Source organism: Armigeres subalbatus, chromosome 2 (assembly GCF_024139115.2).
Source record: "Armigeres subalbatus isolate Guangzhou_Male chromosome 2, GZ_Asu_2, whole genome shotgun sequence".
Classification (NCBI taxonomy): Eukaryota; Metazoa; Arthropoda; class Insecta; order Diptera; family Culicidae; genus Armigeres; species Armigeres subalbatus.
Genome location: NC_085140.1, coordinates 31,607,750 through 31,626,824, shown reverse-complemented (window position 1 = coordinate 31,626,824; position 19,075 = coordinate 31,607,750). Strand labels below are relative to the sequence as shown.

At 41.2% G+C, this 19,075-nt stretch overlaps 1 protein-coding gene across 19 annotated transcripts in view; it reads left to right on the top strand.

Annotated features, from left to right (window-relative positions):
- Positions 1–19,075, top strand: part of LOC134218429 (collagen alpha-1(XVIII) chain) — an 865,092-nt gene that overhangs the window by 709,704 nt on the left and 136,313 nt on the right. For 16 of the 19 annotated variants that reach the window (XM_062697407.1, XM_062697401.1, XM_062697402.1 and 13 more), the window contains 4 exons: positions 13,599–13,757; positions 13,929–14,019; positions 14,557–14,657; positions 14,861–14,890. In XM_062697407.1, coding sequence (XP_062553391.1) covers positions 13,599–13,757; positions 13,929–14,019; positions 14,557–14,657; positions 14,861–14,890 — 381 coding nt within the window. The remainder of the gene's footprint in view (positions 1–13,598; positions 13,758–13,928; positions 14,020–14,556; positions 14,658–14,860; positions 14,891–19,075) is intronic. The other 3 variants (XM_062697404.1, XM_062697408.1, XM_062697410.1) reach the window with 1 other exon arrangement.

The window sequence follows — 19,075 nt, the reverse complement described above, 5'->3', positions numbered from 1 at the left end:
TTAAATGGCCAGCAGGGTACCCAGGTACCCACGAAACTGAAATGCTTGTATCTTATGCAATTTTCAACCGATTTCCCGAAACCCCAACAATATGGGTAACAATCTTCTAAGGGCTTTGTTTCTCATATTAATTTTTTTCTCTATCTCACCATCTCATTGATCTCTGTGACCCCAGTAGTGGTCCTTCGGAAGTTCTGGAATACCTGGAGAACTAGTCGATTCTTCCCATTTGCTCCAGTAAGATGCAACTATTTCTTATCACTCACTCATTGACCCCAGGTGGCCACTAGCAGGTCCTCCTGGAGAATTTCCAGAACATCCGGAGCAGTATTTATTTTTTGAATAGCAATATTAGGGCAAAATCATTTTCAAGGACCACCCATTGATCCCATAAAACCAGCAAGTGGTCATACGAAAGCTCTGGATCACCCGAAGAAGTTGCCGATTCCGATAATTTGTCTTTCAAAGCTGCGACTTTTTAGAAATTGAGTGTTGTAGCCATGAGCGAGCCAAATCAATACAAGGACTCATTCATTTCGGATGGCCACTAAGTGATTCTTCGAAAGTTCTGGAACACCCGGAGTAATGGTCAGTAGAACAAGTTCGTCGTATGTGTGCGGCCTAGTTCTGCCGAACGAGCTATCACGGGGTGTGCTGTCTAATCGCGCGTGCGACTCCGTTCGTTGTCCCACGAGGAAAGAGGCAAAGTCATGGCCTGCTATTTACTAGTTAGTGTTGGCAACCAAACCGTTATACGATATTTGCATATCTGTCATCAATGCACTCTAAAAGTGGATTGCCCAACTCCTAATATATCTCACCCTCACAGTATGAAGCTGCGATTTTTATAAATCGATCGTTGACGTAATGTGAGATCAAAATCAATGCATAGAACACTCATCGACTCCGGATAGTCAATAAGTGGCCCTTTAGAAGCTCCGGAGAAGTGAAAATTGTGAAATTCCGTACTAGAAAACCGATTTCAAAGATCCCTTATTGTAGCACTGTGAAAGCAAAATCAATGAAAGGACAACAAATTGAACCAGAACAGTCATCAAGTGGTTCAAGTTTCGAAGCATCCGGAGTAGTGACCAAATCGGAAATCGTCCTAGACTGCTGGGACTTTTAATACACCATTTGCTCTACCAACGTGAGAGCCAAATTCTACTAAGTGGTCCTCCAGGAACTACGGAACATCCAGAGTAAAAGACAAATTTAAGCTCTATCTGATGAAAGGGCGAATGTCGCAAGAGAGAATTCTCTTCGTCGACTTCCCCTCTTTTAAATAAAAGTGACAAGCAGAGGATTTCTTCGCAGTTTATCACCTCAGAATGCAAGTTCGCATTGTTTTCTATCGTGCTGATGTGATGAACCACAAAGAAATCGTCTGCTTGTCACTTTTATTAAAAAAAAGGGGAAGTCGGCGAAGAGAATCCCCTCTTGCGACATTCACCCTTATTCCAGATAGAGCTTGAATTGACGAATTTCGCGCCAACCCTTCTATGGGGCTGGCAGCACCATCTCAGAATCGAATTAAACTTGGAGGGCATAAAAATATGTCATTTCTAAGCCAATCTGCATGCTTAGTTTTTTTTAAATTGTCAAGAGTAACATTTGATGAGGGCTAAATTTTTTTTCATTGATTTTTTTAAAGTCGATGTAACTCTAAAATGACAAAACTTACGAAAAATTGTTATATGGCGGACTGTCCTGAAATTCCCAGAAGTTTTTTGGAAAAATATCCAAAAAATAAAAACCCGATTTCTACACTGAAAAAAAAATAGTTTTATAAATTAAAATCGATATTACAAAAACACCTCATCTCGGAAATCGATGAAATTTTTTCTGCAGATAGGTATTTTAATTATCTAACTTTAATGGGAATAATGTTCCTGTGACATATTTAAGGTAAAAAAGTTCTTCAAAGAAATTTTTTTTTCATGTCCATATTGAGTGCCTACAGCGCCAATTATAGGTCCAGCAGCCTAAACTCAACCAACGACACATTTTGGACGTATAAAATTTGTTTAGGAAGCAATTTAGCATAATCTAACATTAATGTGGACCATCATTTGAAAAGGGTTTATATTTTCTTTGACTTTTTGTATCGAAGTAACCAAGTTTAACCAAGTGAATTCGATTCTGAGATGGTGCTGGTCGAGTTGGCGCTAAACTCGTCAATTTTGAAATTCGTCCTCAAAAAGTAGCGACTGGTTCACAAAGCAATTTTTGTATCAAAATTAGAGCAACATCTTTGCCCCGGGAGGTCACTGTGGTACTTCAGAAACTTTGGAAAATCTGAAAATGTAATCAATTCTAAAAATTCACCCTAGAAAGCTGCGACTTTTTCTAACGTACTAGAAAGTATTGAGTATTTATAAATAAAATATTAAAATAAAAACGGAGAAACTGATTAAACAAGCCAGTTTCTCCATCTAGTGAGGGGAAGGAACTTCCGGAGGAATTCCTGGAAGAACTTATGGAGGAATTCTTGGAGGAACTCCTGGAAAAATTCCTGAAAGAACTCCCGGAGGAATTCCTGGGGGAACTGAAGGTACTCCCGGAGGAATTCCTGGAGGAACTCAGGGAGGAATTCCTTGAGGAACTCCCGGAGGAATTCTCGGAGGAACTTCCGAAGGAATTCTTAGAGGAGCTCTCGTGGGAATTCTTGGAGGAACTTCCGGAGAAATTCCTGAAGGAACTCCCGGAATAATTCCTTGAGGAACTCCTGGAGAAATTCCTGAAGGAACTCCCGGAGGAATTCCCGGAGGAATTCCTGGAGGAACTCCCGGAGAAATTCCTGGAGGAACTCCCGGAGGAATTCCTAGAAGAACTCCCGTAGAAATTCATGGAGGAACTCCCGGAGGAATTCCTGGAGAATCTCCGGGAGGAATTCTTTGAGGAACTCCGGGAGGGATTCTTTGAGGAACTCCCGGAGGAACTTCCGGACGAATTCTTGGAATTCTTGGATTTCCAGAGAGATTCCTGGAAGAACTTCCGGAGGAATTCACGGAAAAGTTCTTGTAGGAACTCCTTTAGAAATTCCTGGAGGAACTTCCAGAGTAATTCCTGGAAGAACTTCCAGAGGAATTCGAGTCCTGGAGGAACTCCCGGAGGAATTCCTGGATTAACTATCGTAGGAATTCCTGGAGGAACTCCTGGGGGAACTCGCGACCGTGATTTCTACTCTTGAACAAAATACTGTCATACTTCTGTCTTTGCTCTGTCCATATTTGCGATCAAAGCCAGCACCAGAAAAATGCAAGCAGCAGGTTCGCGCGTATGCAGCGTTTTTAGTAGGCGAAATTACACTCCTTTTTTACTAGTGAAGTGAGTATTCCACCATTGGTATACAGTTCTATTCCTCAGCACCACTTATTGGCTATCTAAGGCCGAAAAGTAGTGCATGCATTGATTTTGCTCTCAGATTGCTAAAACAAACGATTCAAGAAAAGTCACAGCTGTCTAGGACGAATCATTTGGTGGACCTCTTGGTGCCCACCGGGGGTCAATGAGTGCACTTATCTTGCTAGAAAATCGATTTCAAGAATAGTTGCAGTTTTCTGGACCATTAAAAAATTGTTTAAAACGACTCATGACCCATCTTGGAACCTATTCCGGAATAAACACTCCGGAGTCAACTTAACTGGTGAACACAGGGTCATCAAGAACATGCGCTTGAGATTATTTCAAGAAGTTTGATATCCATATTGATGATGTTTCATTAAAAAATGTCTTAGGCCACTTATGACCCCTCAAGGAACCTGTTCTGGAATTGCCAATCGAAGGTTTGCACTTCTGATGGACTCAAAACCATAAAGATCAATCTGCTGATGAAATTTCTAGAAGTTTGATACCCATATTGCGGAATACCTACCGAAATCAACAATCAATATCATCTAACTAGCCCGTCTACACTTCTTCCCCTCTGTCCACGTAGACTTTTTAATTTTCAGCAATACAAAATGAATTTTTGTTCAAGATATTTTTTATGTCACCATTGAATACATGTAAAATGGTTGATCGGTAACATAAAGCGGCAATGAAAATGAAATCAAAACATTGCACAGCTAGAAATTATGTAGATCGGTTGAAAATTGCCTGAGATATAAGCATTTTAGATTTGTGAGTACTCGCGTACTCGGGTACCCTGCCGGCCTGGCCTGTTTAAGTCGAGTCAAGTACGAGACACTGAAGACGACCACACAGTTGTGGTCGAAATACGTATCTGCAAAGATATCGAAATAATTGGTGGAATTAAATGTACTTAACTCGTCTTAGACGGTTGAGTACATTCCACTAAAAAGAGCTTAAAATATGTTTTCTGTTGAGGGTGTTTTTTATTGGCTACCCACGGTTGCTACTCCGTTATTGCTGGGCCAGCTGTAATTACTCAGAAAAGCAACATATGATATTTGGGACTAACATCATCCTCAATGTGTGAAAACTGGGGGACCAAAAATTAGGCAATACCGGCCTCGGCCGTGTCCGAACGCAGGTCAATTTAGGAATAGGTAGGAAAATGTTGACATGATACTCGCTTTGATGGAAGCCGACGAGTCATCTGCACTTCCACGAGAAATCATTTGGTTATTGGGGTAGGGAGTATAGCTAGGTTCTTTTGGTAAACGGAATGCCATATACAACGTCTAGGTAGTTTGAACGCTCAAAGCAGAGCAGAATTACGTGAATTTCGAGATCGTTCAGCACCTCCAAACGCGGCCTTCTTTGCCGCACAAGACAGAACAAAATAACGCGGATCTAGAGATCGTTCTGCGCTTACTTCTCTTCGACCACACAGGGCAGAACATAATAACGTTGACCTCGAGATCAATTTGCACTTCCAAACGCGCACTAATTATTTTTCTTCTCGACCGCGTAAGACAGAACAAATAATGCGAATCTTATAAGATCGTTCTGCGTCTCCGAAACACGTTCGATCCGGCATTAACCCTTATGTGAGTGACGATTTTTCCCACCGTAAACGGGTGACGGGGTACCCGGGTACCCAACCGCCTTACAATGGGCATTTATGTGACTGTGGGTGTTTGTATGTGTGTATGTTGGTGTGTATCGCTGTGTCTATGTATGCGCTTGTGTGTGAGTGTGGTTTCAGAGAACAGGTTGTATTCAGAGGCCACCGGGTGGTCCCCTGGAAGATCCGGAACACCCGTAAAAATGGTCAATTCGTAAATTCCATCGTAAAGCGACGGGATTTTTTTAGAACAATTTTCTGCCGAACCCTGAGTATGGAATCGATGCTTTGACCTACATACGGATCATTGTGTCCACTGGGTGGTCCCCTGGAAGATCCGAAACATCCGTAAAAATGGTCAATTCGTAAATTCCATCGTTTAGCGACGGGATTTTTTAGGATTTGTTGTTTGCCCAACCCTGAGTATGGAATTAATGCTTCGACCTGCATACGGACCATTGTGTCCACTGGGTGGTCCCCTGGAAGATCCGGAACATCCGTAAAAATGGTCAATTCGTAAATTCCATCGTAGAGCGACGGGATTTTTTAGGATTTGTTGTTTGCCCAACCCTGAGTATGGAATTGATGCTTCGACCTGTATACGGACCATTGTGTCCACTGGGTGGTCCCCTGGAAGATCCGGAACATCCGTAAAAATGGTCAATTCGTAAATTCCATCGTACAGCAACGGGATTTTTTATATAAATATTTTTTGACGAACCCTGAGTATGGAATTGATGCTTCGATCTGCATACGGACCGTTGTGTCCACTGGGTGATCCCCTGGAAGATCCGGAATATCCGTAAAAATGGCCAATTCGTAAATTCCATCGTAGAGCGACGGAAATTTTTAGAAGGTTTTTTTGCTGACCCCTGAGTATTGAATTGATGCTTCGACCTACATACGGACCATTGTGTCCACTGGGTGGTCCCCTGGAAGATCCGGAACATCCGTATAAAGGTCAATTCGTAATTTTCATCGTAGAGCGACGGGATTTTTTTAGAATTATTTTTTGCCCAACTTTTAGTATGGAATTGATGCTTCGACCTGCATACGGACCATTGTGTCCACTAGGTGGTTCCCTGGAAGATCCGGAACATCCGTAAAAATGATCAATTCGTAAATTCCATCGTACAGCGACGGGATTTTTTTAGAACAATTTTTTGCTGAACCCTGAGTAGGGAATTGATGCTTTGACCCACTTCCGGCCTTTGTGTCCACTGGGTGGTCCCCTGGAAGATCCGGAACATCCGTAAAAATGGTCAATTCGTAAATTCCATCGTAGAGCGACGGGACTTTTTTAGAAGGTTTTTTCTGCTGAACCCTGAGTATGGAATTGATGCTTCGACCTACATACGGACCATTGTGTCCACTGGGTGGTCCTCTGGAAGATCCGGAACATCCGTAAAAATGGTCAATTCGTAAATTCCATCGTACAGCAACGGGATTTTTTTTATAATTATTTTTTGACGAACCCTGAGTATGGAATTGATGCTTCGATCTGCATACGGACCGTTGTGTCAACTGGGTGATCCCCTGGAAGATCCGGAATATCCGTAAAAATGGCCAATTCGTAAATTCTTTGGAAGATCCGGAATATCCGTAAAAATGGCCAATTCGTAAATTCCATCGTAGAGCGACGGAATTTTTTAGAAGGTTTTTTTGCTGACCCCTGAGTATAGAATTGATGCTTCGACCAACATACGGATCATTGTGTCCACTGGGTGGTCCCCTGGAAGATCCGGAACATCCGTAAAAATGGTCAATTCGTAAATTCCATCGTAGAGCGACGGGATTTTTTTATAACCATTTTTTGCCCAACCCTGAGTATGGAATTGATGCTTCGACCTGCATACGGACCATTGTGTCCACTGGGTGGTCCCCTGGAAGATCCGGAACATCCGTAAAAATGGTCAATTCGAAAATTCCATCGTACAGCGACGGGATTTTTTAGTACCATTTTTTGCTGAACCCTGAGTAGGGAATTGATGCTTTGACCCACTTCCGGCCTTTGTGTCCACTGGGTGGTCCCCTGGAAGATTCGGGACATCCGTAAAAATGGTCAATTCGTAATTCCATCGTAGAGCGACGGGACTTTTTAGAAGGTTTTTTTTGCTGAACCCTGAGTATGGAATTGATGCTTCGACCTACATACGGACCATTGTGTCTACTAAGTGGTCCCCAGAAAGGTCCGGAACATCCGTAAAAATGGTCAATCATGATGAAATTTACTAATTAACCATTTTTACGGATGTTCCGGACCTTTCTGGGAACCACTTAGTAGACACAATGGTCCGTATGTAGGTCTAAGCATCAATTCCCAACTCAGGGTTCAGGAAAAAATGGTTCTAAAAAAATCCCGTCGCTGTACGATGGAATTTACGAATTGACCATTTTTACGGATGTTCCGGATCTTCCAGGTGACCACCCAGTGGACACAATGGTCCGTATGCAGGTCGAAGCATCAATTCCATACTCAGGGTTGGGCAAAAAATAATTCTAAAAAAATCCCGTCGCTCTACGATGGAATTTACGAAATGATCATTTTTACGGATGTTCCGGATCTTCCAGGAGACCACCCAGTGGACACAATGGTCCGTATACAGGTCGAAGCATCAATTCCATACTCACGTTTTGGCAGAAAATGGTTCTCAAAAAATCGCGTCGCTTTACGATATAATTACGAATTGAACATTTTTACGTATGTTCCGGATCATCCAGGGGACCACCCAGTGGACACAATGGTCCGTATGCAGGTCCAAGCATCAATTCCATACTCAGGGTTCATCCAAAAATTATTCCAAAAAAATCCTGTTGCTGTACGATGGAATTTACGAATTGACCATTTTTACGGATGTCCCGGATCTTCCAGGGGACCACCCAGTGGACACAATGGTCCGCATGTGGCTCAAAGCATCAATTCCATACTCAGGTTTTGGCAGAAAATGGTTCTCAAAAAATCGCGTCGCTTTACGATGTAATTACGAATTGACCATTTTTACGTATGTTCCGGATCTTCCAGAAGACCACCCAGTGGACACAATGGTCCGCATGTGGCTCAAAGCATCAATTCCATACTCAGGGTTCAGCAAAAAAACCTTCTAAAAAAGTCCCGTCGCTCTACGATGGAATTTACGAATTGACCATTTTTACGGATGTTCCGGATCTTCCAGGGGACCACCCAGTGGACACAATGGTCCGTATGTAGGTCGAAGCATCTATTCCATACTCAAGGTTCCGCAAAAAAAAAATAATTCTAAAAAAGTCCCGTCGCTCCACGATGGAATTTACGAATTGACCATTTTTACGGATGTTCCGCATCTTCCAGGGGACCACTCAGTGGACACAATGGTCCGTATGTAGGTCGAAGCATCAATTCCATACTCAGGGTTGGGCAAAACATAATTCTAAAAAAATCCCGTCGCTCTACGATGGAATTTACGAATTGACCATTTTTACGGATGTTCCGGATCTTCCAGGGGACCACCCAGTGGACATAAAGGCCGGAAGTGGGTCAAAGCATCAATTCCATACTCAGGATTCGACAGAAAATGGTTCTAAAAAAATCCCGTCGCTGTACGATGGAATTTACGAATTGATCATTTTTACGGATGTTCCGGATATTCCAGGTGGCCACCCGTTGGCCTCTAAAACACACACACACCTCCAAAAATATGTACATGCACTTGAGCAGCCTTTGTCCCAGTGACATACGCAATGATTCATATAATCAAACACTCATATAAAAATACAGTCCCTCTGTTATATGATTGGGTACCCGGGTACCCCGTCACCCGTTTAAGGGGTATAAATAGTTTTCGACCCCTTATATGCGCTCTAATCGCAACCTGGACCTCAAACTTTGTCCATCGCTTCGTCTCAACATTCTATGAGATGTCAGAAAGTTTTAAAGTATTTGAACTTATCTACAACAAGTTATTTAACTTTCAATATCAGAATGGGTACCCGGGTACCCCGTCACTCACATAAGGGTTAATTATTTTCTTTACAACCGCATAGGGCAGAACAAAATAATATTGAATGCTCTAAGATGTTTACACCGTGTCTCATACACCTTTTCATCTCGTCGTAGTGGTGAAGTTATTTGCGAGCGTCGTATGACTAGTACAGAAATTCCACTAAAAGCTCAAAATATGTTTCTTATCAAGCTACCGATCGAGAATACACAAAAAAGGATCATTGATGATTCAGAGGCGCATCCACGTTGCGAGTCGTGGGTAGGACAAATAGAAAATGCCAGTTTGGGCAACAGTTATGGTATTAGCATTGCATTTAAGTGATTCGCAAAAATTCGTGGGTGTTACAAGCCTGGACTATGGCATGAGAGTAGTATCACCACCCGTGACCACAGAGAGCTGCATCTGTTAGGAGCGATTCAAATATGACGTTCACTACTTTTTGGGATTTCTAGACCCCCTCCCCCCTCTGTCCCGCTTTTTTGTATACCTAGTACATGTACTGTCACAAAATCTTGGACCCCCTTCCCCCCTAAAACCTGTGACATCATTTTTGAACGACCCCTTACCACAGAGGTGCAGAGAACTCTAGGACTTCTCAATGGTGCTACGGAAGGTTTTGGAGCTGTTAGTATGGCAGGTATAGCACTATGATTAGTTTCGGTAGAACCTGAAACACAGAAAAAAGCTAAGACATACAGCATAGGAAAGAGATACTATAGATCATCTATAGATCACCGAGCTTGTTTCCGAAATCGATGAATATTCTACATATACTGTCTACACTTCCGCCGAAAGCGTAACCGTTACTGCCCTTGTTTATATGAAATTCTTATCAATATGAGATAGTTATGCTTGCGGCAACAACATAATTAATTCTAGAAATAATCTGGAATTGGAAAGATCTTTGCGGACACAATACTCAGATAATTTGAGAAATTTTCTACGATTCTCTGGAAAAAATATTGTTTTCCTGGTTTCGATCATTTAGTAGATTGTCAATAAATCATTCTAGATGCTGAACTCCAAAATGTTTAGTATAGTAAACTTATAGTGCGAAGGTTTTTCTACGGCTGTTCGACCACATCGAAAGTTGACGTAAAGTCAATGTCAACTTCTTTCCATGAACAGCCTAGATAGCCGTGTGGTGTCGGCAGCTGGTTATCTGGCTAAGAATAACATTACGGATTGCCTGTTCCAGTGGTAAAAGTCCACCATACAGGTGACCCCTAATTCTCGGTGTGATGCGGCTTTATGCTTACCGTGCCTACGAATGAATGGTTAGGGGGTCTAATAAGAACCTAACCGCAAACGGAGCTTGTGAAGCACCAGGGCCCCCTTCGCAGTATTCAGCCCTCGCAGCGCTAACCGGAGCTATGGCGTAGTTGACTTTTTGCTTCTCTGGCTACTTTTATTCAATCTCAACTTGAGGTTAAATAAGGATGGGGTAATGAATATGTGTTTTACTTAGTTTTTCAACAAATTGTCACCTATACTGGCGTGAATCGCATATCTGTCCCATCTTTGCTGGGTTTCCTATTCATATGGGACAAATATGCGATTCACGGCAGTATATGGATTCGCATTATGCGTTTTTCACAATGTACTCTGTGTTTCGTCTTTGACGCTCGTCTTCGGCTACTCTCAACGCAATCTCAACGTGAGGTTAAATGAGAGCGGGGTTGTGAATATGTGTTTTACTTAGTTTTTCAACAAATTATCACCTATATGGTTTCGCATTATGCGTTTTTCACAATGTACTCTGTGTTTGTCACCTCTATGGATTCGCATTATGCGTTTTTCACAGTGCACTCTGTGTTTCGTTTTTGACGTTCGTCCATTGTTACGTCCTCAGTGTTTTTGTGACACCTCTTTTTAAAACCCTAGTTGAATGCGTGTGAGCCTACATAATTGGCTTTCCTATAAATGGTAAATCATATGCATTCGCATTGTGTGACTTATCCAATATATTTTATGCTTAGCGCTTCATTGCGTTTTACAAAATGCATCGTGTGAATCCTCCTTCTCCAGCAACCTGTTCCATTCTCCTTTTGAACTTCACTTTCTCTTCCTTTCCCTTATTTTTCACTTCCTTTTCCGTCAGGTAAATGATGAGAAAGGCCAGTGAAGGCAATGGCACAAATCTCCCAAATTGAGGGGAACGTGTCTCCTGGGCCGACGTTCTGATACCTGATACCTATTATAGTGCGAAGGTTTTTCTACGACTCTGCCTAATAGTTCGTTGATTGAATTCTACTTATGAAGGACATATAACACCAGGTGCAGTAGCTAAAACTGAATGATTGATATTTTGTTATCCTCTAGAATAAGTTACTGCAATTAGCACATTTAGTGAAATTCAAACTACGATTTGTTAGGCAGAGTTGTAGAAAAATCTCCAGATAAGAGTACTACACACCCATATTTTTGCCAGCTAATGTTCAGTTCTACCAATAATCATGGGTAGGACAATGCTTTGACTGTCCCACCTAGCGAAATTCGTGCGTAGGACATGTCCTACTTGTCCCACCCACTGATTCATAGAAACTATATTTGATCATTTGAACACGTTTTTCGACGGTTCCACGGTTCAGAAAAGGGTCCCCAAGTACCGGACACTATTTCATCATATTCAAATAAGACCAAGTTCCTATTACATGAGTAAAGACATAAGTTTAAGTTGTACATATTAAAGTGTGTGTAGTAGAGATTTTATGACTCTCCATCTAAATTCCTAACATCCTACTCCAAATTCCTCCCTTTTTGAAAGACATTTTCAATTTTTGTTTCTGCTTATTTCTGTGGCTTTCTAATAGCTTAGCAAGAACAAACATATGTGCATTTGAATTGAAGTAAGTTTAACAAAGCAGGTGTACAGAATGGCTGTTTGAACACATGAAAAGTCTTACTATCCGGAAGTGGGGGATAGCTACCGGATACAGAAATTGATTTTGTACCACAGTTGCATTAAAAATCTACCACATCATGATCGTCATTTAAAATATGGCCAATATTGATCATTTCTACAAAATCAAAATGTATTTCGATTAATATCAATATTAAATTGTTGATTAAAATTTAGAAGATTTTAAAAGAGAAACATGAAAGTGTTTGGCATTTTTTTTTCAATTTCAAATTTTGTACAAAGTTTACAACATGTGGATATGGTATTCCATGCAGGTAAAGGACTTTCCAACAAATTTCTTTTGTACTGCAGAAGATAGTGGAGGACCTCTGCAAGTGTCGTGTTGAGAAGTGTCCTATATTAGGAGGTGTCCGGTGCTAAGGGATCTCCCCCAATGAAATTACGAATATTCTTGACCTCTTAGATATACTTTAATTGCGAATCTGATTTGAGAGGTTTTTGTTCACGTGAATTTTTATTCAAATACTAGCAGACCCGACAAACTTCGTTTCGCCTAAAAAAATATCCTCTGATTAGTTCTTGAGTTATGCAGAATTTTCTGGTTCATTTGTCTGGAAGCCCCCTTTTCCAGAAGGGGATGGGTTTCAAACCACCACAGAAACATATCTTCCCTTCGAAAACCTCCACATACCAGATTTGGTTCCATTTGCTTGATTAATTCTTGAGTTATGATGAAATAGGTGTTTTATTTGTATGGGAGCACTTCTTTCCAAAGAGGGGAGGGGTCTCTAATTAACTTAAGAACCTGTTCTGGTCCCAAAAACCTCTACATACAAATTTTCACGTCGATTGGTTCAGTATTTTCCGAGTCTATAAGGTTCAGACAGACAGAAATTCATTTTTATGTATATAGAAGAAGATAGATTATTTTACGCGTTTTTTAAGGCCGTTCGATTACCACGTGGAAATGGAAACTGCGTTGTCTCTGTTATGCTTCTCTATATTTGTTTTGAGAATTGTGCAATATAGTTGGGGAACTTTTTGAAAAAAATCATAATCCTACGTCTTCTAAACAAAACAAGACATTATTTTTCTATACAGTGTGCCGGTAATCGGTTCATATGCCCAAGTAGTGATTTACCCTAGAGGTTCAAAATTGAAAAATCGCATGCAAGTGTAGGAAACCATTTAATCGGGAAGATTGGGTTTCGATTTTCCAGTTTTATCATAACATAAAAGGTAGAGGAAAAACGCATTTAAATTAACAGAAATTGGTCCAGAAATTCTATCCATTCTTGAATAATGACGGTCGTACATATGCCAACTTTGCTCTATACTTATATGGATAGATTCCCAGGGAAAATTGTCAGGAATTTCCACATTTTTTTTCATAATTTTCTCGAAAAATCTACGTAATCTCTACTCGAAGTTCTTTAGGATTCCTATGAGAAAATCTACGGAACATCCACAAAAAGATTTTTGGGAAATTCTTTGGAATGAAGAATGAAAAACAATGCCATTACTTTAGTTCTCCATATGAAACTAATCAAATGCACTGCGTTGCCAAAGTTTCAAAGTTTTATAACAATTTTCTTATGTAATTTTGACACAATTCAGATTTCTCGACAATTTATGAAATCACTTTTATTTCCATTTTTAGCGATTATCTATCTTCTGTTTCGTTTTTACCTTTTCTGCCAGAAAAAAAGATCCCACCCCTTCCATATAAGAAAATAAATCGCGTCAACCAACTAATTACATGATACTTTTTCTTCCCCAGCTCTTCGACCTGCCGACCAGCAATTTCCTCAATAAGTGCTACTGCAACGTAACCGAAGTCATAGAGGATTTAAAACGTGACATCACCCTTCGCGAGTACCTTCGTGGTCCCGAAGGACCACAAGGTCGCGAGGGAAAAACAGGCACACCGGGACTGACCGTAAGTTTTTGCATTTTTTTTCTTGCTTTTCCATATCTGCCCCATTTTCATCGAAATGTATCGCTCCGCTGCTGACCGCATATGGGTAGCATCATACCGGAAGCAGTACAGATCGAACGAGTGCTTGTTCAACATAATGGCTTCATATTATTATTTTCTGCTCATCCGTAGGGAGCAACAGGACCCCCCGGTGAACGGGGTGTTGGCGGTCAGAAGGGAGACAAAGGAGACCGAGGAGAGCCTGGATTACCCGGAGTGGAGGGTAAGTTAATGACAAATGAGGTAGCTTACATTTTTTAAACTGACAAAGTACAGTGGTTCGTGATGTTAAGAAACATGATGCAAGCTCTATTAATGTGGTATATAGACATCGAAAAACATGAGAGCTAAAAACATAATTATGAGCTTATGTCATCTTTTTTGAAAGATAATTCGAGACCAACATTCGAAAACGACGTAACAGCCAAAAATTTTTGAAAGATAATTCTGGACCAACATTCGAAATCGACGTAACAGCCAAAATTTATTCCATCTGACTCTTCGTCTACATATATAGCTATATATAAGTAGACAAAGAACTATAAGGAATAAATTTTGGCTGCTAAGTCCTTTTCAAATATAAGTCCTTTTCAAATGTTGGTCTAGAATTACTTCTAAATCTAGAATCAGCGTGAATCTTACCATTATACACCACTGTGCTGTTTCCAACAATGTCGAGTGCTGTTGAACGTAATGAGTGTAATGAAAATTAAATTTTATTTTAACGTTCCACCTTTTATTTCCATCTCTGCTTATCTAGGTATCCAGGGTAGCAAAGGTGAACCCGGCTTGGATGGCATGCCGGGTCCAGCCGGACTACCTGGTACTCCAGGACCTCCGGGTATCCCAGAGAATTTCGATGTAAGTAACAATGTTTGTATTCGACTTTAAACCCACTGAAAAGTGGCGTTCGAAAAGCTCATACTAACAATGTCCAACAGAGAAATTTCTAATCTTGATTACACCGATATTCAACCGACTAACACCGAAGTTTTACAATTTCATGCTTTCTTTCTTTCTCTTAACCTATAACATAATTGTCTTTGAAAATAATCTAATTTTAGATGAGTTGGAATCCATCGCGGATGTTTAAGGTATAACAAGGGTAACAATTCTAGAATCCTTTTGTACACACACTTCAGACAAGCGCTATACTAACAACCAAGCAGAAGCAATTACTACCGACGGAAACGTGAAAGCACATTTACCAAAGCCCATTGTTTTCTTTGAGTACCCCCCAAATTGATCTCATTACGAGTACGAACGGTTTGAATTGCCTCACGAAAGCAGCGAAATAAAATATTTATGTGAAACAATACTGCCACTTGCCGGAAACGCAATTCCCCAATTTGAGGCACGTTTCGAACCCGCGATACGCACATCCACTTGTGGGGGGCACAGACAGATTATTATGCTCGCGAAGCTCATTCCCACTTTCCCACGCGAACAGGCGGGTCGCGGTGGCCCTCTCACCGCGAGCGCTCCGAATACCGTGCCCTGGGTGGGCGGCCCCGGCCGGCGCGGAGGATCCATTTTTCCGAATTGATTCCGGTTCAAGGAAAGGGGGCGAACAGGGGTATAAAGTCAATGTGTCATATAACCATGGTCAAATGCGTGTCTAGGGGAATAGATGGTTTGTATTTCGATCGCAAGGCTAAACTAATAGAAGTTTAGATGTATGCAAATGATTATTGTGGTAACATTAACGTATAATGAAACATTCATCAACTTTTTTGTAGACTTCTAAACCTGATTTTTAGAACAAAACACAAATGTGTTCGACAGTTAGTTTTTAATTGATTGGTTATCAGGATCTTGTATTGTAGGGTGCTGTCAATAGGATACGCCGCGCGGCTGTTGTAATGTTTCCAAAAGCGCATTTGCACAAAATTCCACGCGGCGTTCCATAATCGAAAGGAACAACCGCACTTTAAGAAACGCCGCAACGTTATCTCCCCATAAGAATCGAGTATACGAGCAGCAAAAAGTGCGATGCGTCGTTGCCCAAAGAGAGCGCCGCGTGTAATTTTGGGCAAATGCGCTATTGCAAACATTACAACAGCCGCGCGGCGTATCCTATTGACAGCACCCTACAATACAAGATCCTGATAACCAATCAATCAAAAACTAACTGTCGAATACATTTGTGTTTTGTTCTAAAAATCAGGTTTAGAATTTATCATTCCTTTTCTTTTGAATCTCGATTTGAGAGGCAAATTTTCCCAGCTTGCTACTGTGTTTTAGCTTTGACTTCCATACGTCAAACACAGTAGCCTTGTTGCTATGTTGCTATGGCGTTTTTCAAGTTTAACTGTGTTACTTGAATGCTCGTAGCCGTCATAGGCTGGACAGGCCCTTCCACGTGTTTTTTATCTACGCGGCCAGTAGAGCATAAGTAGTAGAACGCATGTGGCGCTGTAGTCCTTTAATTTTTTTTTGCCAAGTTATGCTTCAACAAGCTTCATTTGGCTTGTTGCAGTGCATATTTGGTTTCATCACCAACATCAGTTTGACACTTGTAGTACCGGTACTATGGCTGCCAGGTCGAAGTAACCTAGATGTTAGTCACGCGAACAGGAACGCCATTAGCAATCTTATACTTTTGAAACAACTTTGCGGCCTGACTTGATGACCACTAGCATCGCACCTCCGGCATAGCCTACTATGGTCCGGTCCTAAAAAGACGTAAGATTTGTAATTTTCATCAGCGATTATCCTCGGTATGGCGCTTCTGTTGGTAGGAGCGTCTTTGCTCTTGAGAGCAACTTGACTTTTTCGGGCAACCTGTTCAAGGTCAGTTTAATAATCACGCCAGTGACAGTTTACGTCGCTGCAACATGGCTTACTAAAATCTTTCGTTCTGCAACTTTGCTGGTTTCCAGCAGGGACTTCCACTCCTGATTGACCACTAGGACAAGGTTGCAATGGCTAAGCACGGCCTTTTTAATGCTTAAAGACTGCAGTTTGAGTGGTAATCCAAGGATTACGTTCCCTCGTTATCGTGGCCGATCACCGTTCTTCATATGTCTTTCGTCAGAGTAATCCCGTATTTTTCCCATGCCGTTAGCGGTTGGCCTTTGGAGTCACCTAACCTGCCCAGCGTATTACTACTACAGTTTTTTTTAATTTTTCGTTTATTTGGAAGGCTCATTTGCCGTGAAGCGTTACGGAGCCGAAATCAACATTAACAATACATTTCTTGATTCTTATACATAGTGTTAGTTTTGGGGAACCGAAAGACTCGCGGTTTAGTCAAGGTTGGGGAATACAATAATACAGTAGGAAAGGAAAGGATTTTAGGGTGCTTAAGTAATTACGATGCTGATGTTCACAAAGTTGACATTCCTCGCATTTTTACATCTGTAACGGGACAAACAAACTTTTTTTTGGGAGACAACGACGAGAGGAAGACATACGGAAGGGATTAACGACAGACATTGAAATGTACAACAAGAGGAAGACATTCGTAATGGGGTACGACAGACAAGGGAATGGGCAGACAATGATTACAGTCTTACATCAGCAACTTTCAAAAATTGGTGGACCAGGGACATGTACTCGAGATCAAGGCCCGACAACACTTCCCTAATAGGCTTTGGTTGTTTTCCTCGGACCGGGAGATGTTCAGTTAGCGCAGATCTGTTTGTTTGACACTTGTAGGCCACGATGCTCCTCGCACGCCCACACGACATGATCGATGTCCTGATAATCCTCGCCGCAAACACAGAGATTTCCTTCCGAATTTTTTCATTTTTGCCTTTCTCGTATACTAAGTATACGGTAAAGGCTATATGATCGCTCCAAAAACAAACTTTTTATAGAAGGCCCGGAGACCCATAGTGTTATATACCAATCGACTCAGTTCGACGAATTGAGGTGATGTCTGTGTGTGTGTGTGTGTATGTGTGTGTATGTGTGTGTGTGTGTGCGCAAAACTACTCAAAAAATGTCACTCATTTTTCGGGCACTTATCCTCAACCGATTTGCTCGCAACAAGTTGCATTCGACGCAGAATCCTGTCCCATTGTTTCCTATTTGAAATTGACCAGATCGAACTATGGAATCAGAAGTTATGGCCAAAATACAAATTCATACGAAATAATCGCGTGAAAAATGTCATTCATTTTTCGGGCACTTATCCTCAACCGATTTGCTCGCAACAACTTGCATTCGATGCAGAATCCTGTCCCATTGTTTTCTATTTGAAATTGGCCAGATCGAACAATGGGATCGAAAGCTATGGCCAAAATACAAATTCATACGAAAAAATCGCGTGGAAAATGTCACTCATTTTTCGGGCACTTATCCTCAACCGATCTGCTCTCAACAAGTTGCATTCGATGCAGAATCTTGTCCCATTGTTTCCTATTTGAAATTGGCCAGATCGAACAATGGGATTGAAAGTTATGGCCAAAATACAAATTCATACGAAAAAATCGCGTAGAAAATGTCACTCATTTTTTGGGCACTTATCCTCAACCGATTTGCTCGAAACAAGTTGCATTCGACGGAGAATCATGTCCCATTGTCGGATCGGACTATGGGATCAGAAGTTATGGCCAAAACACAAATTCATACGAAAAAATCGCGTGAAAAATGTCACTCATTTTTCGGGCACTTATCCTCAACCGATTTGCTCTCAACAAGTTGCATTCGACGCAGAATCCTGTCCCATTGTTTCCTAATTAAAATTGGCCAGATCGGACCATGGGATCAGAAGTTATGGCCAAAATACAAATTCATACGAAAAAATCGCGTGAAAAATGTCACTCATTTTTCGGGCACTTATCCTCAACCGATTCGCTCGCAACAACTTGCATTCGATGCAGAATCCTGTCCCATTGTTTCCTATTTGAAATTGGCCAGATCGAACAATGGGATCGAAAGTTATGGCCAAAATACAAATTCATACGAAAAAATCGCGTAGAAAATGTCACTCATTTTTTGGGCACTTATCCTCAACCGATTTGCTCGAAACAAGTTGCATTCGACGCAGAATCCTGTCCCATTGTTTCCTATTTGAAATTGGCCAGATCGAACTATGAGATCGAAAGTTATGGCCAAAATACAAATTCAAACAAAAAAAATCGCGTAAAAAATGTCACTCATTTTTCGGGCACTTATCCTCAACCGATTTGCTCGCAACAAGTTGCAATCGACGCAGAATCCTTTCCCATTGTTTCCTATTTGAAATTGGCCATATCGAACTATGGAATCAGAAGCTATGGCCAAAATACAAATTCATACGAAAAAATCGCGTGAAAAATGTCACTCATTTT